This window comes from Schistocerca cancellata, chromosome 4 (assembly GCF_023864275.1).
Source record: "Schistocerca cancellata isolate TAMUIC-IGC-003103 chromosome 4, iqSchCanc2.1, whole genome shotgun sequence".
NCBI classification, from domain to species: domain Eukaryota; kingdom Metazoa; phylum Arthropoda; class Insecta; order Orthoptera; family Acrididae; genus Schistocerca; species Schistocerca cancellata.
Window position 1 is genome coordinate 298,733,847 of NC_064629.1, and position 21,864 is coordinate 298,755,710.

General features: G+C 43.1%; 1 protein-coding gene across 1 annotated transcript in view; it reads left to right on the forward strand.

The window, feature by feature from the left end:
- The first annotated feature begins 643 nt into the window (after positions 1 to 643).
- Positions 644 to 21,864, forward strand: part of LOC126184178 (tachykinin-like peptides receptor 86C) — a 290,420-nt gene continuing 269,199 nt past the window's right edge. The window contains exon 1 of the mRNA XM_049926546.1: positions 644 to 852. Within this exon, the coding sequence (XP_049782503.1) occupies positions 650 to 852 (203 nt within the window). The 5' untranslated portion in view covers positions 644 to 649. The remainder of the gene's footprint in view (positions 853 to 21,864) is intronic.

Consider the following 21,864-nt stretch of genomic DNA (forward strand, 5'->3'; position numbering starts at 1 on the left):
TATCATTGAGTGCTATATTTTTCAACGATAACTCTAATTCAGTGAGGTAGTACGTATTACCACTGCACCTATCCTCTTCCCGCAGCACTCTGGGTTCCGGGGAAACCTTCCTTTTACTGTTACCTGAAGCTCTCACTAAAAATGGAAAGCCAAAGAGCGTGAAAAGTATATCAGTAGCACATAAAAGAACATAATTAGTACATGATAAATGGATACACAATAGAAATGATATTCTGGATGCTTTGTGAATATTTTTAATTTATTATCGAAAATATTTATAAACACCATTCTTGTTTTCTGCTTTACATAATAAGTCATCTAAACAATATGTTGTTTACCTCATTTCTGAAAATATAATTTTTCTTTAACATAAAAATACAAATAAGAGTTTTAAATCCGTCGGAATCTCTGATTCTTCAGGTACCTGGAATAACAGTCGTTGCTACCGCTATTAATACTTGGTGGTTTCCGTTTTTTGCAGCACACAGGCGTTACCTCATTTCTGAAAATATAATTTTTCTTTAACATAAAAATACAAATAAGAGTTTTAAATCCGTCGGAATCTCTGATTCTTCAGGTACCTGGAATAACAGTCGTTGCTACCGCTATTAATACTTGGTGGTTTCCGTTTTTTGCAGCGCACAGGCGCATGCGCACGGTGACCAACTACTTCCTGGTGAACTTGAGCGTGGCAGATCTCCTGATGGCCATTCTCAACTGCGCCTTCAACTTTGCCTTCATGCTCAACTCGGACTGGCCTTTCGGCGAGGCCTACTGCTCAGCCAATAACTTCGTGGCCAACGTGACCGTCGCTTCCAGCGCCTTCACGCTCGCTGCAATATCGCTTGACAGGTAAGCTCCAACGTTGAGCCGCTTCTGAATTTGGTATCCAAACAGTCAAATATTAGAGAGACAGACAACAACTTAATATCCAAGTTTTAATTACGTTCTACTGCCCAAATACGTAAACTAGTGAGCTAAACTTAAAGACCGCAAACTTCGGGATGGTATGTCACTGCCTTGTTACACAGCTCAATGAAACTGGGAGCATACAAAGAACGAACATCTACAGCATATTACAGAAAATAAAGGGAAGCAATGAGACGAACAGAAATGTGAGTCTTCTCATGGTTGAATTCGTTACTGATTTAATTTTTATGGAGGACAATGGACCACCGGACCGAACAGTAGGTAAGGAGGAGCTCTTGGATATTCGTGGAAAGGACTAGCCTGCCCGTTTCCTCGAGTTAAATCCAATCGAGTACTTGTGGGATGCACTGTGGAGACGTACTACAGTGCACCTACATACACCACCGCCTATCCAATAGTTGTCAACCACTCTGGTGGAGGAATAGAACGTCCTATCACAAGAACTCTTTACCGACATTGTGGGTAGCATGGGAGTACGTCACACAGCATGCATTGCCCTCCGTGGTAACAACACACCCGCGTCTTTTAATATCGACGGGACTATAATGAATCGTGGTGACCTTAGTGTAATTATCGGCTTTGAATGAAAATGACATTCCTGTTCGTCTCATTACATATTTCTTGAAGCTACCATCTGTACGACACCGTACCAGTTCTTACTACACTACTAGCCATTAACATTGCTACACCAAGAACAAATGCAGATGATAAACGGGTATTCATTGGACAAATATATTATACTAGAACTGACATGCGATTACATTTTCTAGCAATTTGGGTGCATAGATCCCGAGAAATCAGTACCCTGAACAACCACGCCTGGGCATTGAGTCAAACAGAGCTTGGATGGTGTGTACAGGTACAGCTGCACATGCAGCTTCAGCATGATACCACAGTTCTTTAAGAGTAGTGACTGGCGTATTGTGACGAGCCACTTGCTCGACCATCATTGACCAGACGTTTACAATTGGTGAGAGATCTGGAGAATGTGCTGGCCAGGGCAGCAGTCGAACATTTTCTGTATCCAGAAAGGCCCGTACAGGACCTGCAACATGAGGTCGTGCATTATCCTGCTGAAATGTAGGGTTTCGCAGGGATCGAATGAAGGGTAGAGCCACGGGTCGTAACACATCTGAAATGTAACGTCCACTGTTCAAAGTGCCGTCAATGCGAACAAGAGGTGACCGCGACGTGTAACCAATGGCACCCCATACCAGCACATCGGGTGATACGCCAGTATGGCCATAACGAATACGCGCTTCCAATGTGCATTCACCGCGATGTCGCCAAACGGAACCTGGATTCATCCGAAAACATGACGTTTCGCCATTCGTGCACCAAGATTCGTCGTTAAGTACACCATCGCAGGCGCTCCTGTCTGTGATGCAGCGTCAAGGGTAACGGCAGCCATGGTCTCCGAGCTGATAGTCCATGCTCCTGCTAACGTCGTCGAACTGTTCGTGCAGATGGTTGTTGTCTTGCAAACGTCCCCATCTGTTGACTCAGGGATCTAGACGTGGCTGCACGATCCGTTACAGCCATGCGAATAAGATGCCTGTCATCTCGACTGCTAGTGATACGAGGCCCTTGGGATCCAGCACGGCGTTCCGTATAACCCTCCTGAACCCACCGATTCCATGTTCTGCTAACAGTCATTGGATCTCGACCAACGCGCGCGGCAATGTCGCGATACGATAAACCGCAATCGCGATAGGCTACAATCCGACCTTTATCAAAGTCGGAAACGTGATGGTACGCATTTCTCCTCCTTACACAAGGCTAAAAATGGTTCAAATGGCTCTGAGCACTATGGGACTCAACTGCTGTGGTCATAAGTCCCCTAGAACTTAGAACTACTTAAACCTAACTAACCTAAGGACAGCACACAACACCCAGCCATCACGAGGCAGAGAAAATCCCCGACCCTGCTGGGAATCGAACCCGGGGACCCGGGTGTGGGAAGCGAGAACGCTACCGCACGACCACGAGATGCGGGCTTACACAAGGCATCACAACAATGTTTCACCAGGCAACGCCCGTCAACTGACGTTTGTTTATGAGTAATCGGTTGTAAATTTTTCTTATGTCATCACCTCGTAGGTGTCGTCACCGGCGCCAACCTTGTGTGAGTGCTCTGAAAAGCTAATCATTTGCATATCACAGCATCTTCTTCCTGTCGGTTAAATTTCGCGTCTGTAGCACGTCATCGTCGTGGTGTAGCAATTTTAATGGCCAGTAGTGTATATACAGTACAGGTTTCATCGAGCTACGTTACTTCGCAGTGGCATATCATGCAAATGTTAATTTTATCCTTAACTTCTGAGCACCACTGTAGTTTCAGGTGTCTCGTGCAGCTGCTGTGTAAGTGACTTACTGACGTTTAACAACCACTGTCACCAAGCGTTGTCAAATACAATATCATCCTACTGTTGCTAGTGGACAGTAATCAAACTAACCACTGGAGATCAAGTATGGACCGACGAAGTTATTGATATTACTGCTTTGTGATTACAGGTCATTGGGACAAAATGACGGACGTGCATTTCATAGATCTCTCCACTGCCTGCGATATTATTATTCTCAGATTGTTGGTGCAAAGTATCTACACTATGAAAACTACTATCCACTGGTCATGGTTGTTAGAGGCTTTCTCGAAAATCGCATGCTCCTTGTGCAGTTCCGCGAAAGAAAAAGCGGGTGACAGAGAGAGAAAAACGGTCTACCTTAGGGCAGCCTAATGGCCTCAACACATTCTAACATTTATACTTATGACCAACCAGTATGCAATTACACCATGAACTTTATACAGGGTGTCCCAGGAGGAATGGTCATTATTCAAGGATATGGCAAGAACTATCATTCCAAGCAAAAATGTGTAGTACGCGTTGGCTCCAAAATACACATCTTAAGAGCCATGAGCACTTCTTCAGTAGAAGAGATAGATTTATTTCATAGTAGCGAAGACTAACATGTGCTCTTAAGTCGTAAGGCATTCATTTTAGAGTCCATATGTGTCCCACCGACAACTCGACGGGAGGCAACTGCCTACAAGGAGCCAATGAAATCCACCCCATTCGTACTACACCCCGTAAAAGGTATTTCAAAAGTTGAAATCTATAAATAGTTTCCTCAGAGCAACTAAAGACTACTAATAGCAAACGCATCCTAAAATCTAAATGTGTCGAACTTTGAAAGTTCATTACCAGATGGAACCATTAAAATAACTAGCTCTCCGGCTTCTTGAACACTGGAGATCCATCAACTGACTGCCGACAGGAAGAAGATCGCAATCAAATACTATAAAATGGTAACACAGAGTACAGTATGACATGTAAAACTGTGATGAGGTCCAGACAACCCAATATATCTATTCCTGACGTGGCCGCCCAACTCATCGTAACTTCTAGGACTTCATGTCAGCAACTCTTACTGTAACAGACATCACCGAATTCTCGGCTAAATTAGTCTAATACGCGATATTTTGTAATATTGTGTTTGTAATAGTGAGGTTGTATTATAAGTGCCATACGTTTACAGCAATTCCATTACTATAACTTGTACCTTCTTTTTTATTAGTAATCTCATGCTTCTGACACGAACAAAAAAGAAAATTAGGAAAAATATTCTTCTTTAAAAACATCATTACTAGATGCAAATATAATGGAAAACAAAGTATGACAGTACGGACTCTTCTATAAACATTCGTACGTATACAAAGCTAATTGTGTCGGAGAGCTGGAACCTGCAGTCTGGGGAAACGCTTTACGAAACTTCTTGTGAATCATTCATAACATGTAACATATGAAAACTGTAGTAAACAGTTGCCGAAGTGATGCTTATTCGTGCTGTGCAATGTTGACTAGGTTCATCACAGACATGTGTAATACAAATCATTGTGAAACCAATTGCGGCCGGGCGGGGTTTTATTCTCTGTGCAGGCTACACATTATAATTCACCTACCTCAGAACGGCGTCTGCTCGATGTCCCTTCACTCGGCAACGTAGATACTTACAAGATGATGTAAAAGCAGCGTTGATAAAGAACACCATATAATATCTATAATTACTCTGGCCGCGCAATTCTAGCAATGAAAGAAGGATCTGTAGAAAGCTGGCATTCAATTTTATCAAGCACTAAGAAAATGGATTAGCTTCTGGAAAATAATGTCTGAAATTTTCACACAAAAATGTTTATTTTGTCCTTATAGCAAAAGAAACGCCACTATTCAGTTCACATTTAAACTATTGGCTGTTTTCTTCCAGTTCACAATTCATACACACATTTCATACGCGCAGCACCCAGAAATCTGTCCAGACCCGACCGGAACTAAACAATGTTTCCACAGTCATTAATTTCACAACTAACTTGAGTTATTACATGCGGTCCTTCTTGTGTATTTCTAAAAAAGAAATGGCTCGCCAAAAATGCTCAGTGGTTGAATACTGAGACATGCCACGCAGATACTATGAAGGCCAAATTTTCATATACAAATATCTTTCCAACAAAACAATTCCAAAACTTACAGACTTCATAGAACTGTCCGTAAATGCAACTGCTATTACAGCCACACAATCTGGACGTGAGAAGGCAAAAATTTTTTTCATTTTACACATTGTTTTGACTCGCACTGATAACGTGACCATCCGTGTTCAAAGCTAGCTAGCGACTCCTCTTCTTGGAGCCTCATTCCCAGTATAACTATCAGGTAATGAGCGGGAACCATCTCAATTCTGATTGGCTGATCATTCTCGCCGCCAATCAGAATGCTCGCTCCTGATCATACTAATGTCAAAACTGGCCTGCACCAATCCTTACAAACAGACGCATTTACGTCATTCTGACATACAAATATTAATGTAATGTTTAATAAACGAAAACGAAAAGGCAATAAATTTGTAAATATTCTTTAGATACTGATTTTACTCCAGCTGACTTTCTGGCAGCTCTGTTACAATAGCAGTCACACCTAGACATACGTCGTCAGCAATGTGGGTAAATTTCCGAGGATCATTTCCCCACGACAGGCTTGTGTAACTCTTGCAGGGTACTTAATACGGTATATCATGCAACATTTAAATCTGATGTCTGTCCCACGTAAACACTCTCATTTACTCACATTTATTCCCACAACAATATTTATTCCCACACATATAATAATTTTGTCTTATTTTTATATTACGGAAACGAGAAATAAAGTTATAATATGAAAATATCAATTAATTAATTCTGCACACTGAGAATTCTGTTTATGTTTTCCAATTAAACCAAAAGATGAACTATTATATTTCCTAACTGAATTTAGTTCCCTAAGTGTCGGTTTTTGACTTTTTTAACAATTTTTTTATCTCTGAAACTATGATAGTTACAATGTTGAAATTTTGATACAATCTTCTCCTGAATAACAAAAGGTAGTGTACCGATTTTGAAAATGACTGAATAGTATTTAATATAATTTATTTAGGTTCATAGGTGGCATGAATATACAGTCGCTCGAAGTGACACGGGAGCCGTTCTCATGCTGCAGTAGCAGCAGGTGTATATGACTCATAGGTAGGACACAACTTGCTATCTCTCTCCCAGCCCCCGGCTCCAATACTGCGGGCTGTACTGCAGTGTAGCTTACTGCAATAATTGTTATCGAGCATTAACTCGCGACGTCACACAATCACTTAAATATTCGTATTAACAATTTATAATAACCATGTCTAGTCTGTCTAGCAAAATCTTTTTACAATCAAGATAATAGAGATCAGAAGCTGCAACCTTCAGATGTAAATCTGTGATGACTCCCTACGTTATGAGCTACGCAGCGATAAAAGTTTCGTTCAGTAGCGCACCAACAGCCATACTCCAGACCACATGGAAGGCAACCTATTGTTTGATTTTGAGAAACTGCCACTTGTTTCGCCTATCAAAGTCTGAGTTGACGAATAAAAATATGTTACACAATTTAAAAACTATCATTTCAGAAATGAGTACATTTGATACCCTCTTTATGTGTGTATATTTAATCTTATTTCTTACCTGGAACCTACTTGTGTGTTTATCACAACTTTCTCATGTATTGAAGCAAAATAATGTGCTGTTGTGCTCTGAATATACTCTTTAGCTCAATTTTTTGCCTTAAATTTTTCTTATACCGAGACAGTTGCATGTTTTCAAAAACACAGAAGCATGAAAAATGACCAAATATCAGGCTAATCTTAGGATGGCTACAAAGTGGCTACGGGAGCAATATGAGTGTCTGAATAGTTAGAGTTGTTATCATGATAGAAATTTATGGTTACATATTATTAATAATATTATACACAAGTCCTACCCCTACAGCACTTTTAAGTAGACACATTTTTAAACTGTCAGGTAGAGGAATTAGTAAATATGTGTTGAATACATTTGCCCAAGAACTAAAACTCGTACTACTACACCAACCACGACGTGTATTACTGTGGACTGAGTTTTTCCTTTTGGTACTTATTCGTTAATTTACGCTACATATAGACACTATTATTTTCGTCCACAAAATTATCAATATTCAAAAGTCAGGATAATTATTACCAACAAAAACTGTTTCCAACTCTCCTATTACTCTTAGGAAAGTATCATGTTTTTCATGTTACTTAGCCGTTGAGAACTACCGTGTACAACACATAACTTTCTTCCCACTCTCTTGAATGAATGGTGCTGTTGACTTAAGCGCATTCTCGGGCAAATTACCTTTCTTGTACACACGATATAACGTCCTTCTTACCATTAAGCATTTGCAGTAGCGTCTGTGAGACGATTCTGTCTTCGTGTTTACCTCGATCAACGATACACCAGGGTATGTTGCAGTAAAACTGCTATTTTCGTAATGGAATCGCTGCTTTCACAAAGATAATGCTTTAGCGATCAAAAAACAGTTGCTGGGTTACAGAGCAGGAACTAAAATGTACTTATGATGTACACTACCGGAAATACGGTAGTACACCATTTTAGAGGTTTCCAGGTGACTCAAGATATATTGTTGCAACAGCGCATATGGAGTACGTGAAATGATTACAGATCAATAGCTCAAGCGGTTCTGTGGTACCAGGTATCCACCAATGTTGTAACACCCATATTAGTGCGTGGTGTAGCCTCCGCGAGCGGCAGTGCAGGCGCTGACTCTGACATACAGTCACCCGTACAGATGGCAAATGCTATCCTGTGCTCCATTATGCCACGCCTTCTCGACCTGTTTACGTAATTCTGTAAGAGTAGTTGGTTGATGAGCCGCACGAGTCACTTCTCGTCCCATCATATCTCACACTTGTTCGATTGGAGACAAGTCTACAGATAATGCTGTTTAGGGAAGTTTTTTAGAGGACGCTGAGTCTCACTGGAAATGTGTGGTCGAGCAATATCCTGTTGGAATAACACATCACCTTCTTCTTGCAAGAACGACAAAAGGAGGGATCTAACAACATTCTGCACGTACTGAGTGCTGGTTTGCGTCCCATCAGAAACTGAAAGGCTAACGACATTTGAAGCTTATTGCTCACCAGACCAAAGGCCAGAGGAGGGGCCAGTGTCTTGGACTAACGCATTATACGAGACAGCGCTCACCAGATCTACGTCGTAGGTGCAAACGACCGCCACTTGGGTGCAGGCAGAATCTGCTTTCATCGCTGAAGAGCTCGGCGCGTCATTCCATCTTCCAAATGATGCTCTGACGGCATGAGTCGAGCCGTACACGTCGATGCTGTGGCGAGAGTGAAGGACAAGCTAGAGGTGTGCGTGCCCGTTAGCAGCAGTTCGTGTCGACACGTCTGGACTCACAAGCCCTTTTACCTGTATTGTGGTAGCTATACAATGTGCCACCGCTGCCCTCACAATACGTCGATCCAGGTTGGCATCTGTGCTGCATGGACGTTCAGAACCTCGTCGATGGGTGTGAAAATGCTTACGCGGCCACTGATACCTGCATCGTGGAAGCCTACAATTTGACCCCATTCGAACTCTCTCAGTTGACTGTAGGAAACACGAATGCGTCTCCGTGGCTTTCTTGCCTGCTTGCGTCACACGTCTGCATCACACTGACCATTCTGGCTGTGAGCATTCCCTATTAAAGGGTAGACACAGGTAGTACTGCGGTAGCTATGTCACTACGCTATCTGTTGGTGGATGACGTTGAAAGTATTATGAGTGCATGTACTACCCGTTGTTGGCATATTCCATCATCGGATAAAAACCGACGTCGTCTTTCCAGACGTAATAATTTTTTTCCGGCAGTGTATTTTAATTTCAGTGATGGAAAAGTCGCTCACGTCATCTGTGAGCGAATATTAATGTCAACCAAATTGGTGCCATCTAGAAGCCAAGGAAGAAAGTATTACCTGTTCTTATTAAGTCAGTAATTATGAAAGAAAGAAATTTCACAAAATTCTTTCTTCACGCCGCTATGCACTTTCCACATAGTACGTTTTTTGTTGCGAACCAAAATAATTCTGCTGTATGTTTTCTTCAAATAAGGAGGCAGTCGCTGTTGCAGGTATTTATTTTAAAATTGACGTGTTTCTCGCTAGCTTTGCATCTTCAGAATTCCTGTAAAGTAACTACTTTGTCAAGTAACTTAAAAAACGAACATTCCTTATACACCGTAAACCACACTAGCCAAAAAATAAACGTTCAATAGGACATAACCGCAATCGTCAAATATTAAACCGGAAGCCTGAGAAGATAAATAATTTTTATAAAAAATGCGTCAATTTTAAAACAAATATCTGCACGGACTTTTTATGTGAAACTTGAGTTACTGCTGTTGAACCAGGCAGGAAATGGAGTGGAGAAAATACTTCTTTAACTTTTTTTAAGTTTCACCAGGCGAGTTCGGACAAGAGAAGGTTACCTCTGGGCCGACGCTTCGATCGGTACGTCAAGGCCTACCGCCTATACAACAGACATCATAGTGACGCAAGGAGAAACGCAAGCGTTGCTGTGCTACATAACAAGCCACTGTGAGCTGACGCAACGTAACCCAATCGCCCGCGCGTCACTACAAAATCAAATATAGACAGATAGAACCGAGCTCGGGGATTCACAGTAATTACTGGACTTAACACTACGAGGCGAGTTGCGCTGAGAGTTGCGATAAATGCGGGCAAATGCGCTCATGCGCTTCATAGGCGTAGGCTTAGCCCATTGAATAACGAAGCCTTCAGGGCTGAAGAACACATTACGTCGTGCTACTATTCTGTCTGTGTCGCTAAAACTGGAGATAATGACAGTCTACTGAGATTCAGTGAAACTATGACAGGGTGATCGATTATGGCCAGTCAGCTGCTTGCTTGCTGACTTGAACATAGATATGCAGTCAACACAGTGCACAGCTGTGAGTAGTAAGAAGACAAAGGCACGAGGCCACTTTTGAGATCAACTTGATATGAACATTAGTTAAACTGATCAGTTAATCCCCCCACCAGACCATGCCAACCCCCATCCCGGAAGACATCATGTGGTTTTCTCAGCTTACACATGGGCCCAGTTCCCCCCCCCCCCCTCTCCCTACACACACACCATTCCTCCTCCCCCTCCCCTCACCAACGTACACTATTGGCGGGAATTTCGAATTTTGATTGGAATTTCTTTGCCCCAGAGCCGTGCTGACGTCCCATGACATCCCCCCCCCCCCTCCCACCCGTCAACTGGCGGGAAATTAAAATGACGGTACGCTCTCTGGGATTCAAACCCTGGTACTTCTGGATGGAAAGCCCAAGTGAACGACGTAAAAAAAATTATACCACCAGAAGCACTTGGAACAGGTGGGAAACTAAAAATGGTGGTGCCCTTTCTGGGACTGAAACCCTGGTCCTTCAATGAGATTCCAGAAGGTGGTCCATATCGTTCACAGTGTCTTCAGTACAACTTGTAGCCGAGTGGTTTCTCATTGACAAAAATGTGGAAGACATTGCAACATATGGAAACTGGAAGAGTCTGCGGTGTTGTAGAGCGTTTCCAACAGCCATCCATCTGTACAGTTAATCTCATCTTCTCCAGCGACAGGATAGCAAATGTTTCGGTGTTCTATTTCGAAGAGCATTGTCCCCCCATTTTGTGGTCATGTACATTATTACTGTTCTTGTTTTGACCATCACCGAATGGTGCAGTTCACAACACGCGCGAGGTAGTTCAAATGGTTCAAATGGCTCTGAGCACTATGGGACTTAACATCTGAGGTCATCAGTCCCCTAGAACTTAGAACTACTTAAACCTAACTAACCTAAGGACATCACACACATCCATGCCCGAGGCAGGATTCGAACCTGCGACCGTAGCGGTCACGCGGTCCCAGACTGAGGCGCCTAGAGCCGCTCGGCCACACCGACCGGCCGCGCGAGGTAGTATAAATAAAAAGCGGTAATATTACATTATTGGCGACAAAAATAAAAAAAAAAAATAAAAATAGAAACATATGGATGGCATCGCAGCATATGGAAGTAGACGAGTCTGCAGCATTGAGGTACGCTTCCAAACAACTGTCTGAAGGAGATGACCTCTACATTTAGCTGCAGGGCTTCCCCACATTTTTTACATTTATCCCTACGTTCCATAATTATGGACCAAGTCATTTATAGTACATTATATAACAATCAGTTCATTAGTTATTTAAATCCAGAAGCATAATTTAAACAAAATCCTTCAAAAATGTCACATAACTGAAACATATATACATAGTCAAAGAATTTCCATGACGGATACAACATTTTATGTAAGCAACACTACAAAATGAGACAGAGGTACCAATACAGATACAAAATACGTCAAACCTAGGTGTTACACGTTCACTAGGCAGACTGTTGAATACTGCATAATGGTTGATATGGAGGGAGCCTTGGCGGAACACTAGATATCTGCTACTTGTTGCTGGGGAGTAGCCTGGTGGAGTGGAAAGGGTGTGGTTGGCGCGCAGGTGGCAACTCGTCCTTTGTGACGGGTACGGAGTCTGGGCTGAGCAGTGCTGTGGTTAACACCTCACTAGCAGTATCGGATCATTGTGGCTCATATTCTGTGGAGTTTTGAGGCCAGAAGAGCTGAAGGGCAATAGTTACGGGCCTCGGATGCTGCGTTTGGTAATACCATTTTCATGGCACGGTTTCTGGCCCTATAAATGTAATTCCGACGCCAGGAAGATATGTAACAGGGTGAGGCCAACAGTGTTGCTATGGCTGCGTCTCTGCCAGGTTAATAGCCACTTCAAATTACGCCGCCAGAACCACCAGCCTTGCACTAAGTTGTTTATGTTTGGCACTCTGTAAATGGACCAAGTATTTGTGAAATTTGGTTGATTTTAATAATACTAGTGATGTTTCTAAAAAATCTATCTTACACCCGTAATTATCCCAAATCACAAACCTGGACAGGAATCCTATACTGGTGAATTTAATTCCGAATGTACTTATTTATGATGGGAAAGTGGTTGAACTTGAATTTAATGTTATGTTGTCATTTGCACAGCCAACTATATTTTTCATTAGGTCAAAAGGCTGCTTATGAAAGCACATTTATTATTTAAAGAGTTATAGTTTGTGTGCGTTATTTAATTAGTAATTAATGATAAGAAAACTTGCAATTTCTCATACATACTGGTGTAGATTTGTTAATGAGCATGGTTCTTCAAATCATGAAAGTTTAAGGATCCTCATGTACTATACTAGTTAGTTACTGAAGCAATGCAAAGTCTCCTTCAGAGCCAGTGTACTTAGATTTGCATTCTGTTTAGTTGCCTCAAACAGAGTTTAAGAAAGAACTATTTACTGTGTTATCTTTTCTAATGCAAATTGGTCAATGCACAGGCAGAGAGACCCCGTACTAAGCAATGAAGTTATAGATTATGATCATTAGCAAACCCCCTGATTTAAATTCACAATCATTTCAAGCTTTACGCTGTCCAGTATTGCTACTAGTTTCATGTATGTCGGTAATTGGTTTTATAAACTTTTGCGCTTCGTTCATTTAAGGTATGTGTTGTTGGGAGGCATACGTTGCTGTTTACTATCCTGTTGGCCATTTGTTTATCTGACTTACTAGTTAGTAGCACATTTATCTGCAAGGTTAGGTTACTGTGTTGTAGTGTGAACAGATATAAGGAAAGAGTTTAGTGTGTGCGTCAAGGAAGGTCGGATTAGCCGTAGCACTGCCTTCTGCCTTATCATTTTGTTTGACACAGACTGCCTATTTAGGCTGGGGAGCGGTTTTAACATCTTATGTTACAACTTGCTTTTGTACTTGGAGAACGTCTGTTCCTGTCCCACCGTTTACTGTTGGTTAGAGTTTGCTGGAGTGTTTCGGAAACAAATAACGAATTCCCAGTTTGATTGTTCTGTTTCCATTAGGTTATCTGATGGTCACATCTCAAAAATTCTTCGCAGAAGTATAACGCTAACATCTATTGCCGCTTAAGGTGGTGGGTGGTAGCGTTATAGACGGACGGGTTGGGAAAGAAAACATTGATATGGGACAATGTACTGTAATGCACACTGCAGTTGATAGCGAAATCAGTTATAGCAATTTAACCTTTTGTTCCGTAATTTCAACGCCAGTCAGTGACATGGCAGTATGCTTCCCAATTTCCAATTTCTGTATAAACGCTAAATCACCCTTCAACTACTTTGAAAGTATCATGTACTATACTACGAATGTAGATAGATGACTGTGCAGTACATCCATTCGACCATATACACCAAAGTATACCAAACACGGCCCTATACCAATTCAAATAGGTTATTTACATATTTCCAGCGCATCGATCACATTGCAGAATTTACGATTACGACTGGCCATCTTTCCCTGTGTGAATGGGCGCCACAGAGTATTCTCCCATTCGTAGGATGAAGTCGGAGATTCACAGATCCCTCCCACGTTGTCCTTGACCAGTCCTCCATGCAACACCAATCTTATCCACGTTACTCATCAAAAAGCACAAGTTCTCCCCAGATGCGTGCGTGACGGGGAGGGTGGCACCTCTTATCGGTGTATAGTAGACATGAGAGTGCTGCGCTGGTATAACAGACGGTTACGAAGAAACATATGGCTTATACATGATGATGGGGCAGATGTATGGAGTTCGAAACATTTCACGTAAATAAACCGTGGAATCAATTCTGAAGCATTATTCCACTGTCCGGAGTCAGTACCAGGAAGGTACCGGCCGGAGAGAAATGATCGTAGAATACAAACACACGCTCTGATGATAACATGGTTCTGCAGCTAAAAATATCCTGTATTGTAAAGCCATACGGCCTCCTAAATATTAGTCGTGCGGAATGCACCGCTCTTAATACTCTAATGCAGGATAATTTTGTCCAACATCAGACATACAACCAATCCGCAAGTTTCTTGCCCCAATCACTATGGTGACAAGCTTTAAAATGATAAAACTACTTCCTTCTTCACTAGTCCTGTGTCCTAGAAGGCATTCCCAGTATGTATCCGCCGCTAGGGCTGTTTATAAACCAACTAGAACGAAGTCTGGAGGCTGCTGTTCTTTCTCATAGGTAATTAGTAGATTTTATACATCTTTTTAAGTTGTAAACGTACATACCCTCTATCACACTTCCCATGTCAGTCGTGCATATCATCTAGTAGTATGAGAAGAAGGACCGGTAATGGTAACAGTAGCATTGGTTGTGATGGATGTGGCTATGTCTCATTAGGAAACAGAGCGAACAAGAACCGACTTGAATATTTCCGACAGCTGATACATGCAGGTACCACACACACGCTGCTGCAGGAAAATGCAAATGAAGAAGCAGCAACTTCTTACGAAGGAGAAAGCACCACTCTCAGTACACAAAGGAGATGCGACAGTATTATTGCTGTTTACAGTCGTATCACCACAACTCTGGTAGCATTCCCTTTACACAAAGAAGTCCTGGTCTCATGTTAGATAGTTTTACTGAGCAGGATAATATAGCAATTTCATCCTAACGCCACATCACTTGAGTACACACCCCCTCCCACTATTAAAGGTGATATATGTGATACCTTTCCACTCTCCTACAGAACACTCCAAGGAATGGTTTAAGTCTGATAAACGCAATGATTCTTCTCTTTAATACGTAAGGAATACTACTGTTTGTGAGAACCGGGCGCAATTCGGAAATACATATATATTCGGCTGCATGTGGAGAGCACAGTTATGGATCAGGACGCATATGTTTTGACTGCTTTAATATGGCGCCTCTGTGTAATACGTATGTCAGTTTTGTTGAAATGCGTATTACGAAAACCTACGTAGTTTACCGGGGGAGGAGGAGGGTTAAAAGTGCATTCAGCCAGAGGATAATTTTTAAGCTTTTCTTTGGCCGGGTACCCTCCCCCCCTCCCCCCCCTCCCCCCCCCCAACCCACCTCAATTCCACGCATTTCGCGCTGCTTTTTCTCTAATTTTATGTATTCTCACTCAATTTAAGTAATTTTGGAAGTTTTTTCACAGTTTTACATATTTAATCGTATTTCCCTCAATTTTTCTTATTTCTGATTAATTTCTCGTAATTATACCAGGTTTTGTTCGATTATTATCGATTTTAATTCTTTTTTCATATTCTTTGATATTTTACCGTATGTATATGGCCATATTGCAGGCATGCCCATGCGTTGTTCGATTTCATACGAGGATATTTGCGTGTTCTATACACCTGTCTTTAAAAAAAAGCCTATGAATTACCCTCTTCCTGATGATCTCCATGCATGCATTTTGGATAGAAAGATCATGAAAAGTATAGTAACACTCGCCTCATACCTAGATGAGATTCAGCGAGTGGTGCAGTTTGAAAACTCGTAGACTTTAAACAAATCCGTGTACTGCTACAGCACATCAGAGCCACTCTACCGTGTAGGGATCTGCCACAGGGACTTGACATGTGTACAGAGTTGATTTCAGCTGCTGCTCTTATCGCTCACTAGATGAGCTTCACTATTTTTGTTTAAACCCCCCCCCCCCCCCCCATCCGTGTTACGCCCGCACAACCACAGGACATCTGCAAATTGTGGGTTTCATATATTTTTTATCCTAGTAATAAATTATTCGTCAGTTGACATTTTCTGGACTGCACGTAGCATTCTGGACCGTGAGAGATTCCCCTCCCCGTACCTACAGACTGCGGACCTCGGCAGCATTAAATATAGACGAACAGTTAGCAAGTTGTGCGTTCTAACCGGAACCGTCCACCGCTGACAGCAATACACACACACATATAGAGATTATGCATGAATACATCCAATCGCGAAGTCTCGATTTCAACCGCTTGTACATTAGTTTCGACAGTGATACAGCCCCGATAATCGCGAAAAACACTTCGCGAAGCGATTCTGTAGGTCATGTATGCAGAATTAAACATCCTGCTAAAGAGCATAACATCTTCGATGCATGCTATATTACCGATATTTCGTAACAGTATTTTTGAGATTCCTCCGTAATAACAGCAAACCATGTCATCTTTCTGTGTCCATCACGCCTACCTTTATTCTCTTAAAGATCCACGATGACGGCAATAATCATCCCAGTTTCGCAATTTTGTGATCAAGATATCCGGATATGGAGGGAGCCAGTCCTTGGTGGGTTTATTGTCATGTATGGTACAGAACAGTGCATTAGTTGGATGGTATAGCACTATACTCAACTGCGCCACCACTCACGACCAAATATTCTACAGATGCAATGCATTTGTTCCATTTTCTGTATGTCTACATCTAAGCGTGTGTTTCGGACGGCTCGAGTAATCCCGACCCACTCCTCCCCCTGTGGGATCCGCAATGAAGTACGTTTGGCATAGGATATGAAGGTGCATCCACGAGCTAGAGGACTCGGTGAGAGTTATGACACCCATTCACCAAACTCGCGTAGACATAGACATACACAAAAGTAGAGGAAACTCACTGCATTATTCGTTGAATTGTATTCCCCCTTCGTTCGTTCATGATCGCATCCTTCCAATCCTCATGTAGGAGGCTATAGACACAGTCCTCAGTCGTATGCTTACAGACAATATATTTATTAAACTCCTCTCTGTGCAGCATCAACATCCCGTCAGTTCAGCACAATCCGCAACTCGTGGTCGTGCGGTAGCGTTCTCGCTTCCCGCGCCCTGGTTCCCGGGTTCGATTCCCGGCAGTGTCAGTGATTTTCTCTGCCTCGTGATGATTGGGTGTTGTGTGATGTCCTTAGGATAGTTAGGTTTAAGTAGTTCTAAGTTCTAGGGGACTGATGACCATAGCTGTTAAGCCCCATAGTGCTCAGAGCCGTTTTTGAAGTTGAGCACATTTCCCGCCTCAAATAAAAATATTACCTTCCATTTCAGCCTTTGTCCCGCCAATTCACATGTGGAGCAGAGGGATTTATTTAGATTTGTAGGTAAAGGAATCTTCCTATGTAGAGTCACTATTTATTTTGTGTACGTCAGCCACACGTTCCGAGTGGTATCGCTAATTTTTCCCATCACGATAACACCAGTTGTACGCTACGCATATAGTTGTGTAATTAGGCCTGATCTTTGTGTTTAATTACGTAATTAGGAAAGATCATTATGCCAGTGTCCCAACGAAAATGAATAAAGTACATTAACCTAACCTTACTCTCCTGCCTCTGGCCAGTTTCCATGCGTTGGTGGGAGCACTTGGGCTTTTCGTCCAGAAGGACCAGCGTTCGAGGCCCGGAAACGGCACAGCCATTTTTAATTTACCACCAGTTGACGGTTGCGAGATGCGGTGGGACGTCAGCACAGCCCTGGGACAAAGAAGTTCTCACCAAAATTGTAAATTCCCGCCAAAATTCGAAATTCCCGCCAATAGGATATGTTGGGAAGGGGAGCAGGAGTAATGGGGGGATGAGAAAAATACAGGACATCATCCGGGGTGGGGTGGGCATAATCAGGGGTGATTAATTGATCAATTTAATTAATTTGCATATCAATTTGATATCAAAAGTGTCCTCTTGCAGCCATCTCCCTACGGCTACCGTGGTCTGCCATTAGGGTACTGGATCATCTTGCGGGAATAGACTGGTGAGCAGCCAGCCCTCCTCCACTACTGAGGCATGGCTGATGATATGCAAGCACGCACCATGCATGATGAGCCCACGCAGTCTCCTAACTGACTTGTGAGCATCTGCTACTGTCTTCGTCGATCCGTGGTGGACGACCGCCATTGTCTTCAAGAGAACTGACATCCTGGACTATAGCTGCCACTCTCCACATAAGCGCGCGACGGCTTGTCTTCTAGAGCACTGAAGTTCAAGCTGCACAGGGTCATCACAGAGTTGGGCGGGCTGCGCGTTACTCACCTGCCAGCACAGCACGCGATCTGTGGCGATGACGTCCCAACACGCTGAAAGGTGCCAGCACTCCTTCGCGGCCCGTTTGCTTACTCCCAAATGAGTACTGCAGCTCTGAAGACACTTACACTGAGGTGACTAAAGTCATGGGATAGCGATATGGACATGTACAGATGGCTGCAGATCCTCCTGCATTTCAGTACAATTTTCCATTGTTACAACCTCTCGATACACCACAGCATCATCTGCAAAAAGCCTCAGTGAACTTCCGATGTCATCCACCAGGTCATTTATGTATATTGTGAACAGCAACGGTCCTATGACACTCCCCTGCGGCACACCTGAAATTACTCTTACTTCGGAAGACTTCTCTCCATTGAGAATAACATGCTGCGTCCTGTTATCTAGGAACTCCTCAATCCAATCACACAATTGGTCTGATAGTCCATATGCTCTTACTTTGTTCAATAAACGACTGTGGGGAACTGTATCGAACGCCTTGCGGAAGTCAAGAAACACGGCATCTACCTGTGAACCCGTGTCTATGGCCCTCTGAGTCTCGTGGACGAATAGCGCGAGCTGGGTTTCACATGACCGCCTTTTTCGAAACCCATGCTGATTCCTACAGAGTAGATTTCTAGTCTCCAGAAAAGTCATTATACTCGAACACAATACGTGTTCCAAAATTCTACAACTGATCGACGTTAGAGATATAGGTCTATAGTTCTGCACATCTGTTCGACGTCCCTTCTTGGAACCATGTGCTTGTGACATTTCGTTTCGAAAATCGTTACGGAATTCAATATATTATCCGAGACCAACAGTGTCAAGTGTGTGCCGAGAATACCAAATATCAGGCATTACCTCTCACCACGGACAATGCAGTCACCGATGGTTTCACTTAACGACCGAGAGCTGGGCCTTTGCGTAGAAGTGTTGGTGGTAACAGACAAGCAATATAGCGTGAAATAACAGCATAAATCAACGTGAGACGTGCAACGAAAGTATCTGTTAGGACAATGTGACGAAATTTGGCGTTAATGGGCTATGGCAGCAGACGAGCAACGGGAATGCCTTTGGTAACATCACTACATCGCCTACAGCACCTCTCCTAGGCTCATGACCATATGGCGTGGATACTAGACGACTGGGAAACCGTGGCGTGGTCAGATTTCAGTCGGTAAGAGCTGGTGGTAGGGTTCAAGTTTGGCGCAGGCCCCACGACGCGATCGACCCAAGTTGTCGACAAGGTACTGAGCATTACCGGACTCTTCTGAGAATGATCAACGCAATAAATGAGATAGTTAATGAAATCACGCCCCTAGCCAGAGAGCTAGAACTTTCGGCGTCATCAGGTGAAGGAATAATACTGGGTACACAGCCTATAACTGTAACTGATGACACAATAGAGATTGGTCATAGGCATTTTGGGAGGATACCTGACTTAATGAATCTTATTTTCCTAAGACTTACGGAATAACTCCTAAACTAATCCGTTAATAACAGGGACATTTACCGTGAAATACTAGATTTGACTGATGTACATAAGACTGCGAAAAGCCAGAGCAACAAGAAATTAGAAAACATTGTAAAGCCAATACTTGATGGTGAAAACAACAATAACAGCAGCGGTGATGGTGTTGACATTGAGCATGAAGCAGCGAGCAATCGAATCCCGCAGTATATATATTATGACGACCCCAACGAGCTAATAATCGACTACGTATGCTCATGGCATCAGCTGCTTCAAGTTGGTTCAAATGGTTCTGAGCACTATGGGACTTAACTTCTGAGGTTATCAGTCGCCTAGAACTTGGAACTACTTAAACCTAACTAACCTAAGGACATCACACACATCCATGCCCGAGGCAGGATTCGAAGCTGCGAACGTAGCTGTTGCGCGGTTCCAGACTGAAGCGCCTAGAACCGCTCGGTCACCGCAGCCGGCCAAGGTGGATTCACGAAATCACTCGGCGATTGATGTGCTCCATGTTTCCACGCCATTCCGCCCCGCTCCCCCCCACCTCCCGGAAGAAAATGAAGACTTCTCTCTTGAATGCCAGAAGTAACTTTGGGGGTTTGTGATAATTCGACGCAGAGTACTGCACCGCATTTATTGGCGGGTTACCGCGGGCCATTGACTACTTTCAGGAGCTCCATTTCTGTGACAGGAAGGCCAGTATTGCTTCCAGCTTTAGCTGCATCTTCACCACATCAGTTATAACAAGAACAAGTATGAAATAAGAAATGAACCAGCGATACACTATTACTACCATGATTTTTTAATACTCATGTGGTAGCTCTATTTGCAGGCTTTCCACAGGAGGCTGGACTTGGACAAGGAGAGTTTGCTGTGGCCCGGCCTCCTCCTCCTCCTTCCGTCTACCCTCGCAATAAAGCATAAAGTCCTGGAGGTTGGCCTGTAAAAACAAGGAATTGAAACTGAATTACTGACGCGAATTTCTTGACACACTTTTTTTCTCCAGAATTCAACACCAAAACCTCATATTTATAGAAACAATTTACTTATGTGGCAATTTATTTTCTTCCTGTTCAACCACTCTACGTTCAAATGTTCAAATGTGTGTGAATTCCTAAGGGACCAAACTGCTCAGGTCATCGTTCCCTAGACTTACACACTACTTAAATTAACTTAAATTAACTTGTGCTAAGAACGATACACACACCCATGCCCGAACTTAAACTAACTTGTGCTAAGAACAATACACACACCCATGCCCGAGGGAGGACTCGAAACTCCGGAGGGAGTGGCCGCGCACTTCGCAACATGGTGCCTCAAACCTCTTTGCCACTCCGCGCGGCCATTCTACGTCATTTACCGCTAACACCGATGGTGTTTGATGTCGCCAAATGCTTCATTTTCAATAACAAACGATCACACACACAACTAAAAGAAGAACCACACTGGCAGAATGAGACCGGTAGTAGAGGGAATAGGGTTTGTATAGACACTCTGATTTGGCGGGAACCGACCAGGATGAGCAGTTGGTGGGACATCCTGAACAGCATTTTCAGGAGCCAATAGGAGTACAGCATTCCACCCACCCGCCAATGAATGCAGACCCGAGCACGCAGGACAAGATGGTGCTTGTCTGCCGCCATTGGATATCACACTTTTTTGCACTTGGGGTTCTGGAAATACCAACTTGTTCCGCTGATCCGTTCTTTGTGCTGCAATATCCCCGCTTCTGGTCGTCGCTTCCCTCTGTGGAGAGCTGCGGTCGCTGACGGACGATGCTTCATGTAGAAAACTACTGTGATAGTGAATTTAACCATATTTTTTTGCGTGATGTAGGATCGTCTTTAGAGTTTCGACGCAGTTTATTTGCGTTCATTTATTTTAGTTCCAATTTACAAAAAATATTCCTTTGCGATGTATTTTCGAGTGTATTTGCCGTAATGTACATCCGTTCCATGAGCACCTGGGAAGACAATGGCTCTGAGCACTATGCGACTTAACTTCTGAGGTCATCAGTCGCCTAGAACTTAGAACTAATTAAACCTAACTAACCTAAGGACATCACACACATCCATGCCCGAGGCAGGATTCGAACCTGCGACCGTAGCGGTCGCTCGGTTCCAGACTGTAGTGCCTAGAACCGCACGGCCACTCCGGCCGGCACCTG